The 12942-nt window shown below is 39.3% G+C and overlaps 1 protein-coding gene across 2 annotated transcripts in view; it reads right to left on the reverse strand.

Annotated features, from left to right (window-relative positions):
- Positions 1 to 5713: 5713 nt before the first annotated feature.
- Positions 5714 to 12942, reverse strand: part of dlgap2a (discs, large (Drosophila) homolog-associated protein 2a) — a 134418-nt gene continuing 127189 nt past the window's right edge. For both annotated transcript variants that reach the window (XM_025057133.1, XM_025057136.1), the window contains exons 10-13: positions 12417 to 12856; positions 11103 to 11194; positions 7006 to 7158; positions 5714 to 6287 (exon numbers count right to left, since the gene is read on the reverse strand). In XM_025057133.1, the coding sequence (XP_024912901.1) occupies positions 6081 to 6287; positions 7006 to 7158; positions 11103 to 11194; positions 12417 to 12856 (892 nt within the window). In that variant the 3' untranslated portion in view covers positions 5714 to 6080. The remainder of the gene's footprint in view (positions 6288 to 7005; positions 7159 to 11102; positions 11195 to 12416; positions 12857 to 12942) is intronic.

Below are 12942 nucleotides of genomic sequence, written 5' to 3' on the forward strand. Positions count from 1 at the left end.
GTTTTAGTCACTGTCCAACAGAGGGCGATACCCCCACATATGTAGAAGCGACAAACACTCGGTAGGTCCTGAAGGTGCAGTTTTAGCTTATTTATTTAGGGGTGTTCACCAATGGCTAACATACCTGCCTAACCTTTGGCTTAGAAAACAGCTGTTAAAATATAACACGGATTACACTGAAGGTAAAATAAGAAAAACGTTCAATTTTTTAATAGACTTTTTAACTCGTTGGTTTTCACACTGGTTTTTTCTGTTTTAGAAAAGCACATTAAATGTGAATCCTGGTGGAGTACACAACATATAGTTTTTTGCGGAACATATTCTCTCGTAAATATAAAGAAAAAAATTCTACAATACTTTAGAGAGAGCTGCGCTGACTTCAAAGGGACCCTTGATCTTATTTTCTCCTTTCTCAAACCATTACATTTGAACGACACGCTTGAAAAACCGTTTGTTCAGCGTTTAACGGATTTCATAGAGGAACGAATCAAAGTCAAAAACAGAATCGCAAACAGAAACAGATGAAGACCAAGAATAAAAGAAAGTTGTTTTTTTTCTTTTCGAGTGAATATTCATTCCGGTGATTAAAATGCCCAAATTATGGGCACATTTCTGACCAACGTAACCTAAAAACAAAAAGCTGATTTTTTTTTTGACTATTTGAACGTCTTTTACTACTCAGATCGCTCCTTTTAACGCTAGTTTTATGGATTCTATATCTATTGTGTCTGACGGTTTGTCACGTCAACTGAATGTAAAAAAACCAAAAAAAAACAACGACACGGACAAATATTTCCAAACTTTTTCTCCAAAAAATTTAATTGCATTATTATTTACACATGGTGACCTCAGCAATGATCAAACGACTCAAAAGAGGCTTTTCTTTCAGTAGCTCAGCTAGGAAAGATCGGCAGGAAATGCATATACTGTTCAGAAAAAAACAACAAACACTGCAAATAATAATAATAATAATAATAATAATAATAATAAAAAACCCTGATCATACTTAAATACTTTCACTGAAATTACACACGCCAGGGGGAAAAAATAAGCATTTGTTGTTGAGTTAAATAAACACATATCAGTGGAACAGAACAGTGTTTTGTTTTCCTAACAAAAAGAAAGTCTACATTCAGAATCAATATTTTGCATGCCATCATACCAGCGTATAAAAGAAGTTAGCAACGTAAAAATGACAACGAAACATGAGCAGGAGCAGAAAATAGTCATGTTTTCAACTAAGCATATATTATATATTTATATGTATTTATAGATCTATATATATTTATATATATCTTTACAAATAATGAATATTTGGAATTATATTCATCCTCACTATAGATATGATATACAAGAGATGAAAATAGTTTTAGCTAAACAACTACTTTTTTTTTCTTTTTATATCTAGTCATTATAGAGTTTGTCCACATTCCAAGTTCGAGGAAGTGTTTTGTCAGGCTATATCTCAGTGGGTGTGACGCTCCAACCACGGCGTGGTTACAAAAAAAGTCTCTGTGAAGTATGTTTCACGATGGGATCGCTGTGAAACAGACCGACCGTCAGGATCTGACGCGAGGCCACGGAACGTCGGGACGACGACAGAAATGATGTAAGAGAAATGAGTGGATGTAAGAGAAGAAGGACGCGGGAAACGGTCCGGCTAACGCCGCCCTGGTGGAGGACGCGGTACGGTGCTGTGGTGAGAAGAGATTCTGCCGTGATTAAATCCTAGAAGATGGCACTCGTAGTTACCGGATGCCCTGGTGATATGAAATGTGAGGCGGTTGACATTTTTGAACCGGATATTTGAACCTAATCGATTGAAACCCACATAAATTTTCTCTGCGTTTCACACACACCGCTGAGATCCAACACAGACTACAGGAAAATACAATATCACTTTGCCACGAGTAGAATATCTGTCGGAAACCACAGAGGAAGAAATCATCAATTTGACCTTTTGACCCTAACAGCAGAAGGATGTTGTTCATAACTCTGAAAATCTCTTAAGGGCACCTCGGTCCAAATGTTACAAATTGTAATTAAAAAAAGGTTCTAAGGCTAAACCATGATATTGGCAACTTGTATTTCTTACTCGTTTCCCAACCTATTTTGAGCCACGGCACAGGAATAAATAAATAAATAAATAATAATAATTTAGAAAACTCCCGACAGGCACTCCAAACAAAAACGTCCCAAGAATGGTAAGATATGAAACATAACGATCTTCTAGTTTCTATTTACTCACAATTTACTTCCTCAGTGTGAAACCTGGGCCTGTTTAGTAGAACACAACACTGATGTACCTGCAGGAATTGAAGAAAGACAATTTAGCCGTTTTCTTAAAAGCTTTTTTTTAAAAAAGCCATCTGCCGCCACCCAGTGGAGTAATTTAACATTCTGCCTCTCACTGTGTCTTAAAAGCTTTTTTTTAAAAAAGCCACCCAGTGGAGTAACTTAACATTCTGCCTCTCACTGTATCATTCATAAACAAAGACAATTTATAATAAATAATTGTTTTCAGAAAAATTAAGTGAAACTGGATAACTTTCCTCAGCCCCCCCGATGATTTAGCGCTTAGGAATCACTCCTGTAGCTGCAAATGAATTAATTCTTGTGTTTTTATTGCACAAATCCCGTCCCCTGACTTCTGGTCCACATTTGTCTTAGCTCCTTGAAATCTTTCGTGTCACGGTCAAACTACAAAGACGGTTTAGTTACAATTACGTGAACGCCTTTTGAAGGAGCGGAAGAAAAGTTGGGAACTGAACCAAAGCATTGGACACAGTTCATATTTTTCCACAGCTCTGAATAATTTGCATATCAGAAAAAACACCGTTGTTTTAAAGAACAGCGTTCGGTGAAACGAAGCCAACAGATTGAAATTAGTACCAGTGCTGATGCTCAACATTTTACCACCGTTCAGCGACAGCATCTGTCATCGTAAGCTTTGATGGACCTCGGAGGCTGCTCCCTTGATCTCACCAAGGACCCAAAAATCTTACATAAGCCGCTTTGCTTAGTCAAAGTCAGGCAGGGAATATCTCCAGCACTGCGCCGCGAGACCCAGCGACCCAGCAGCGTACAACACCAGCAGTTTGGAGCTCTCTGCAGAGCTCCCATCTCCTCTAAGCCAACATATGTCAGACCGAGTCTGTCTCCAGCGTCTGCCCACCAAGGCAGGCGGCAGGGAAACGTCTCTGCTCTGCCAAGTGCCTGCCATCACACTTTGACATGTTCCAGATACCTGCTGTCATAATGTCAGAGGTTCCTGCCAGTACGATGATGGTAATAAAAAAAAGCTGAATTATAGATGTATCGAGTATCGAGTACCACGTTGTAGGAACAATCTCCAGACTTTATGATGTCTAAATCAATGTTTTTTGAGCCATAACAACATTAGGTATAAAAAAAATTCCCACATCACAAAACAAAAAAAAAATTCCCAATAATTTATTTAATGAAATGTAATGATCAACTAGTTTCAATTCAGTCACAATTTACTTAGTGTAAAACCTGGGCCTGTTTAGTTGAACACAACGCTGATATACTTGCAGGAATTGAAGAAAGATACACAAAGGGATTCTCTTCAACATCCTTCTCTCTTCATTCAAATGCTCAGAGTTGTGGAGGATCTTTATTTTTTTCTTTATTCTTTATTAGGATCTTCTTTCTTCAATTCCTGTGAATATATCATTGTTGTGTTCAACTAAACAGGCCCAGATTCCACACTGAGTAATTCTGAGGAAAACATTATACTTATATTTTAGTACATAACCTTATTGTGACATTTTTGTTTGGTGGTGCGTCGTACGGGTTTTTCTAATGTTCAAATGTTTTTAGCTAAAAAAAAAATAACGGGGAACCCTGAACGAGACTACGGAGGTGAAGCCTGCAGCCTCTGTAAGGCAACCCTCCCTGATGGCTTGGTTTTACATTTACTACAAATAAATACCTATAAATTCCCATCAGCAGAAGGTTTTCTATAAATTGGATTTCAATTTGTTATACGTTGTTGCTACAACGCTGTGGGAGACGGACGGAAAAATACATCAAATATGTTTTGGGTCTCGGAAACTGATGTATGCACTTATCGGCCAGTAGGAGCTGCACTGATTATTAGTCCATTATTTGGTTGCATAAATAAAGCAGCGTCATGTTGTAGATTTCTGTATGATTTGAAGAGAGAGATTCGACCAAAGCCTTAAATCCACCAGATTACAGATTATCTCTGCATGGATGTTGATCCTCATAATAATTTATTTAAAATCTAATTTGTGTAAAATTCACTCAATTCGTATCCAAGGACCCAAAACTTTAGTGGAACATTTTTTCTGATAGACAGAAGATGGAATGGATGGACGGCGCCACCTGTTGTTTGTTTAAAAAATAATCCAAAGAATTCAGACTTTAGTACAAAACTGCACCGCAACAAAGACTCATCAAAAATATTTACGTTAATTAAAATAGGCTCGTTTAATATAATTATCATTTAAAATTTTCTATTTTTTTTCTTGTCTTCTAATTGTTTATCTTTTTTTAAATCATTAAAGAAAACTTAAATAAATAAAAAAAACATGATTTAACAACAATAATCATGATTAATAATAAAATAAAAACAAAAAATAATCATTTTATAAAATACAATTTTTAATTTTGAATGATTTCAAATTTTAAATTATTTAAATAAAATTTTAATTAATAAATTTAAATGTATTTCAGTAAATAAAAACCATCTGATTTAATAACAATTAACAATAAGAACAATTTTATAAAATAACAATTATTTATGATTTTCAATTGAAATAAATTAAATAAATGTTAATGTATATTATATTATAAAAATAAATTATTTCTGTGTTTATTTTGAATCTTTCGTATCTTGGCCAGGACTCTCTGGTTGAACAGGGTTTTGGTGACAGTGGAACACTTTGTCCACCAGGGTAAAGTGTGGCGGCGTATTTAAAATAACTAAACAGCTAACAGCCTGGTATTTAAGCTGCCTGTCTGTAAGCTGCAGATCTGTCTTGAGAGAAGATGAGAGAGGGCTGGGTGAGACAATGGTGTGCGAGGGGGAAAAACAAATATGGGTAATAAATAGTCACAATTCAAAAACACGACGGTGCAGCAGTGTGAACCTGGATATGTACACTTCCCTTGGACACAGAGAGAGAGAGACTGGTAATAAGTGCGTAAGTGCATTTGTCTACACAATTTGATCGAAGGAGATACACGGACCTTCGCAGTTTTCTTTTTCTACTGCACGCGGCGTCAATGTTGGCACGAGACTTGCATGGTTTCTGCTTCAAGTAGGTTTCAACAGTAGAGTTTTGGCAACAGGTGCATGGAATACGTACTAGACTAATGAGCCGACCGACGTCCTACTGTAGCTCCGCCAACCCAGACCTGGACAGGAAGTGCAGGGCTTATATGGGCCGCCTGACTAACCTTCGATGGGTGATCAGTGCCACGTGCACACGGTTGAGGTATTTCAAGCATTGGCACTTTTAACATTTGGAACTTAATAATAATTTAGTGACGCTGCTCTTGTACTTCCAAAAGAACAAAGGAAAAGAGTAACAATATAGCATTAAATTGTCTAAAAATACTAAAGTATCACTCACTTTGACCATTTTGAAAGACTTTAAATATATATATGTATTTATATATATATATATTATATAAGTTTCTCTCATGAATTCTTTTTAGCTCAAAGGCCTGGTTGCTGGTAGTTTTTCAAAGCTGCACTTTTTAAATGGCACTTTGCAAATGCTGAAGAACGACACCGGTACCGATCCAGGTTATGGAGCCCGTAGGCCAGGTACAGGGACCACCAGCAAACCAAGAAGAAATCCAAGCAACCCACGTCACACGCTTCTGCTTCCACATGTTCCGACGACGAGAAGAGACTGGGCGCCTCCTGCAGGGCGATGATGGTGATGGTACTGAAGATGGCGATCCGGATCAGATGACGGATGGATAACGTAGGAGTAAGGAGAAAAGCAGTCTAGAAAAAAAGGCTATTTTTAGAGTTGTTTGACGGTGGGAGCAGGTCCTGGTCGGACCCTGACCCTGTCCTCTCAAAGTCGAGTCTGAGCCTCGGGAATATAGATTTCGATGCTGTCCGCTCTCTCCGAGGCTGAGTTCTGCCTGAAAGACGCCGCCCTCTTGGCTGCCATCAGCCGTCGACGAGCTTCCTGTCGATGCCGGTCTGGAAGGTCCAAAGATTTCTCCCTGGTCACTGCACTCTTCTGTCGGACGGTCTTCTTTGGTACGGGAGCTGGTGGCTTTGAGAAGGAAGATTTAACAATATCTCAATTATTCCTGATTTAACTGCAATCAATCAACATCAATCATGAATAACGGTAATGTTATGTTATATGGATATATATATTCATATATATGTATATATGTATTTGTATATACAAACATATATGAATATATAAAAGTATGCATATATGTGAATATATACATCGATCACTCTCCTATGTTGCGTTCCACGACCCACCGTGAAACGGGAAAAATCGTAAAAGTAAAGGTGATAGTTATTGTATTATGTATGTATATATTTACTGTTTACCCATTATCAACCCTCCCTAGACTGTGTTAGCCTTTCCCACACAATTATATTCACAGTAGAGTTGTATAACGATGCAGAGAGAGTGGCCGACAGACAGGGGGAGATGCTAAGAGATGCTACGATGCATGAGCTAATCAGCGAGAGGAACCGAAGAGCATACTTAATTAGCCAATAGTACTCCGAGTACGCATTGTATGACCCAATAGTATGTGGTGTACGATCTCGTCTAGGTAAACAAAGCTACCTGCGATTGTTCACAAATGCGCTTATCTCAATTTCAAAACGAGAATCCTACATCGAACTCGTATGTATAAATGTTTTATAATGTCTTTTAGTTTATATTTTGCGATATAGCGATGTGTTTATGTATATAGATATTTTATTTTTATATTTATATTTATATTTATAACAGGTGAGATCCTTACCTTCTTCTCCGGGCTTTCGATAGGCCTCCAGTTGTTGTTCTTGATCTGCTGTAACTGGTCAAACTTAACGGTGACGTCATCAATAGACAGCTGTAGTAAATCCCAAAACCCCGCTAGGTCCTGAGAAGTGGGTCGAGGCATGGCACTGGGGTCCTGAGGAAGGAGAGCGGAGGTCAAAGGAAGGGAAACGACATGAAAAATGTGACTGGACTGGAATCTCAGGCTCAGGCTGAAGAAGAACTGAATCAATAATACACTAATGTCCATAAAAATCTCCAACAGTCAGAGTAACTGTCTCTTCATACAGTCGGTGTATTTCAGTCCTGACTGTTCATCTGGACCAGGGTCTGGTAGAACCTGTGGACTGTGGTTCTTTCTAGACTTCAGTCCAGTCGTTGTCTTTAACAACATTCATCAGTCTACAGTCCTGAACAATCCATCTGACTGTTGTGTCAGTCAGACTGTCAGTCCTAGACTGACTGACTGCCCTGAGCCGGGCCACTGACCTGAGGTTTAAAACACCCACAAACACATGCTGGGAGTTGATGATGGGATGTTACGATCCGGGAGATTCAGTGAAACTAAAACACTTTCCCACAGTGTGTGTAAATAACAACATGTGTCAGAGCAGGGAACAGTTCCTGTCTGGTGGAGTTATGGGATGGACAATTTCAAATTTGATTCTGATTAATCGTAAATTGTTAAGTTTTGGTAATGAAATAATACACAAACACTTCATGTTCAGGAAACTTGTTATAAAATTATATTTCCCTAAATATGAAGATTTATCTAAAGGTGGAAAATATGGATTTTTTCTGTTATTTATAGGTAATTATGTTATGATTGTACTGGTCTGGCCCACTTGACCTTGATTAATTAGGTTGTATACGGACCCTGAACCACAATGAGTTTGACAACCCTGGACTATACTGTACTGTGGCATTAACTTCATACACGTATAATAAACCTACTGTTGTATTGTATTGTACTATTGTATGTATGTAATTAACATAACGGGCCAATAAAACTGTGATTTAATCTCCAGATGTAAATGTGCTGAGCGGTGATGTAATGAACTGCTTTCGTCTGCAGCTTCGTTCCATTCATCAGCTGATTGCTGAAATGAAATGAACATCAGATTGTGCAGCGCCTCATTGTCTCTGATTCTAAGGAGTCGTGAGAATCTGTGCTAACACTTGTTTCTGAAGTGTTCGGGTGTAAGACTGCGCTGTGCCACTTCAGTACATTTTTTTGATCCATTGTTTATGGAACAAAACCATATTAGGCAGCGTCTGAATGTTACCGACTGCAGACTCGGAGAAGAGAACTTCAAATCGCTTCAAATCAAGAAAGACGAAAACATAAACTGTGGATGTGATTAGAGAGAGAGGAAACAAACACGTCAGGATCTACTGGTGCTGACTGGTAACTCGTTATCATGTTATTGGAATGAACACAAAGTACAAAATGAACACAACAAGGTGGGCCAAAAAAAAAAACTGGTAGATCGTGATTTACAGGTATATTGTAATCTTCCAGGAAATCGTGATCTAGAGGTAGATTGTAATTTTCCAGCAGATCGTAATCTGCAAGGAGATCGTAACTGTCCAGTAGATCGTAATCTTCCAGTACATCGTAATCTACAAGGAGATCGTAATCGTCCAGTAAATTGTGATTTACAGGTAGATCGTAATCTTCCAGTAGATCGTAATTGTCCAGTAGACTGCAATCTACAAGGAGATCGTAATCGTCCAGTACATCGTAATCTACAGGTAGATTGTCATCTACCAGTTGATCGTACAGAGAGAACTGAAAAAACACAACAAACAAACAAAAACAAAACAACTTTCTCTAACATTTTTCTATTTTTACCAACAGTTCTTAACACATCAGAGATTATACCAGACCTTTAAAGTGCACAGAACTAATAAAACTCAGGTCATGGGTTTGCTTCCCGACTGAACTCCAGAGGCTTCGGTGGAAACAGTGACTCCATGAATTTTTCATGGTGACCAAGAATGGACCAATTACACTCTCTCTTAAATATAACAAAGCCGTTTCAGTTTTTAACATTTTAGTCCACGGTCAGAACTGAAGCTGGGGAATAAATCATTTATACCACGGGAGTTCCCAGACCAGAGAAATCATCAAGTTTGTTTTCCATGTGACGACGTGTTGACACCATGACCCGCGCTTGAACTGTAAACCCTGTGGCATTTAAGGTGGCAGTCTGTGAAGGTGGCTGCTGTCAGGAGTCACGGTGTGACACTGGTGTCTGGTATCACCAAAAATGTAATCTGACCTTGACATTCAAGATCATTTGATTATCATCAAAAAAAAACAAAAAACCCTCAAACCTCCCAAACGTCACAGCTTAATTTAATCATCTATTTTCTAGCGCTTAATACTTTTCAAGGGAAGCTGTAGCCAATCCCAGCAGTCGTCTGGTGAAGGTACACATGGTACACCATGTGTACTAGATACACAATACTAATACTATCAACTAACCTACCTGTAGAGGACGCCATGGTTCAAACACTTCAGTCGGACTTTTCTTTTCGTCTTTAACGCAAATTTGTCAAGAAAAAGTTAGTGGTAGTTTTCCATAAGGAGGTCTATTTTACTGACTTATCTACAGTTACCGCGGCAACGTCCAAATATTGATCTGATTTACTGTAAACTGTGTTGTTCATTTCTACATCTGCAGCTGACAGATTCAGGAAAAGTCGGAACATTTTCAGCCTTGGTTTAAATCCCCCAAAACAACGACAGTCGCCTCTAGGCTGCGAATCGGTAACAGAATGGTTCCGGAACTGAAGTCAATATGTTACATTTGAATATCAGCCAAAAAGCCTCATTCACTTAATGCTAGCAAAATGCTAGCACGAGTCAGTGACAAGGGTTTAGTCAGAGTGCAGTTACTATGGTGATTTTCAAGTTCCTGAGTTGAAATAAACCTTGAATTATATTCAACGTGGTTGAGGGTCTCATGGGTTCTTAAAACACACCGTTCTATTCGCGGTTCTCATTGGTCTAATGTTACACAACCCCAGGTAGAAGTAGGAGAAAGGGAAACGATCAGCTTCTATGTAACGTGGAGGAGGTTGTGATGTAATAACTGCTTCACCTCCCTGCTGTAACAGAGGGTTTTGATCCCGTGGCACCCTGGGATTCTTCGCTCGTCTGATCCAACTTTAATTCTTCTTCTTCTAGTTGTGCTCTCGTCACGACTCCCCTGGTATTTACCAGTGCATCTATAATCCCCGTTTAAACCATTCTACATTTATACATTTAGCAGACGCTTGGATTCAAAGCGACTAACTTTTGTATCAAAATGTATTTTCTGACTTCAGTCGTCTGGTTTCCTCAGTCCAGTTGACAAAAACTAAATGTAGTACTGCGGACGCTGAAAAAGTGTATTTGAAGTCACTAGTATGTGTTAAATACTGCAACATTTGTACTGTTTTAATATCAAGTAAATACTGGACCAGTATCACCAATACTGATACAGATAACGGTAATTTTTGATGGATTAGATTCACCGATAAAGTACAGATGTCCCATATAAAATGTTGCCGATATTGTCCAAACGTTTAATTTCCGATTGCGATATCAACCGATACCAATATATGCAGCTGTTTGGGTTAAAGACACATATCATGGTGTGCAGTGATGTCACAACGACAATAATTCACTTTCGCTTTCACTTCAAAGCTATCTTAGGTCAGATCTTCTGGACGAAACCCCGGCATCATTATCGGAGGAAAAAATCGATAACGATTCTTACAAAATTATGCTAATACCAGCCAATAATATTGGTTGGTGAATTTTCATTCCATTTATAAATAAGTAAATAATTAGGTAGATATCGTCAACATCTATACCAATACTGGTATGAGTACTATCAATACTACTAGTAACTTGGATTGATCTGCCCACCCCTAGTATCGGCCTCAGTATCTGTGTGTCAACACATTTAGCATTCGTTAGCAGCCAACAAAGATCGAACACACAACACAGTGATGGATGCGAAGTTAGCGTGTGACTCAGTCGAGACCAAACGTAAACACATTCTGCTTCACTGATTGGCTGCTCACCAGGTTTTGTTGACACAGCCAGTAGAACTGCTGGAATTTCTGAGACATGAGCAGCTGAGCGCTTCCTACTGCACTCCGGATCTTTCCCAGGACTGGAAAAGAAAAAAAAAGGTTTTTAATGATATTGTAGTGTTTGATTGGACATATTTTTATCCAATCACATCCAAGTTACATTTTCACTGCAGAAAGAAGCACTTGGTACCAGAGGCAGTACTAGGATCTGTATCCTGGTACTGTCTGTGTCTGCCATAATGATCAGGAACTCAAAGTAAATAGTCTGGACTTCTGTGCTCGCATCCCAGTGTTCCAGGTGGTACTGTTTTCTTACGGAGTAGAGCAGTGGTGTGAAAAGTACACACTAGTACTGCTAAAGTAAGAAAAAAGATTTTGTGTGAAAATATTGACTTTAGTGTTTATCATTATTTATAAACTCTTCTGTAAAACTGAGAGAATGAACTCCTGGAAAAAAATAATTTTTAAAACTTTTTTTTTTTTTGGAAATCAATGTGTTCAGTTGTTCCTCGTTTCTGTCCTTTCTGTGACGACCATAATCGGTACAAAGAAGAGACGTTGACCTCGAAGGTCGATGAATGAGGTCAGCACCCAAGATTAAAAAAAAATGAAAGTTCCAGTGCTGTTGAAAGTCTTCAGAATCGAATGTTTTTACACTGTGGAAATCTGGTGAAAACTTGTTTTGATTGGTTTTACTGGAGTAGGAACAGTGGCTGGTACTGTTTTTTTTTTACATTTAAACAGAGGTAGGAAGTAATAAATTCCATTGACTGAAGGTACTGTAACTGAGTAGTGCTGGCGAGTAATTTGTAATTTTTTACGTATGTTGGGAATAGGTAATTTTACTTTTACTTAAGCACATTTTGACTACTAAAGTATTTTACTTCGCCACATTGAAAAAGAACCATTTATTAAGTAAAAAATAAAATGTGGGAAAAAAAAATCTAAGTTAACTAAAAGAAAATTGCGTGGGCGTGTGAGTGACTAAGAGACAGACCTGTTCGTTATTTTCACACTGACAGCCGCTAGAGGGCACTCTAGGCTTGTGTACCAGTATCTGCTACTCCTGTACCACTGGAAATTTACATGTTCGTTATTTTCACATTACAGCCACTAGAGGGCACTGGAGCAACTTATATATATTTTTCTTTTTCTGTATGCATTTTTTGGCTGGTGAAAAGTATACTCTGGAGCGACTTATAGTCCAGAAAATACAGCAGATCGATTTTTAACAATACTTGCTGGTACTCAAAGGTTATGGCACCCGAAGCGGACATGGATACACAGTACCAGAACACTCACTGTCCTCTGACAGGTCGTTTTCCTCGGCTTCTGCCTCCATCTCTTTACACCAGCCCTCCATCCTCTTGGTCTCCGTGTGGAGCAGCTGCATGAACCAGGTGCCGTCTCTACGCAGGGAGGGGGACGCCCTGCCGGAATCCACCGACAGGACCGTGCTCTCCCGTGGGGAGGGGGGCTCCAGCTGCCAGTTGGTGTCGCTGGTGGTCTCCCTCGGGCTGGCCGGTTCCGTGGGGGTCCGGTAATCCTCGCGGTAGCTGAACAGCCCCTGCGTGCGTACGGTTCGCACCGCACCGTACTGCGTGGGCGTGCTGGGCTCGGAGTGACGCTGGAAGCCCCCGCCGAACTGCAGGCCCTTGTCCTCCATGGTGGGGAAGCCCTCCAACTCCATGTCAGCCTGCACCGCTGCAGTCACACTGTTGGAGCGTTTGAACCTGCCCTGTCTGCATACAGAGGGGGGGAGGGCGGGGTCATGGGGGGAGAGGGGGGTGCCAACAACAAAATGAGAGTCAATTTATAAAATCAGATT

Source organism: Cynoglossus semilaevis, chromosome 1, assembly GCF_000523025.1.
Source record: "Cynoglossus semilaevis isolate Cse_v1.0 chromosome 1, Cse_v1.0, whole genome shotgun sequence".
Classification (NCBI taxonomy): Eukaryota; Metazoa; Chordata; class Actinopteri; order Pleuronectiformes; family Cynoglossidae; genus Cynoglossus; species Cynoglossus semilaevis.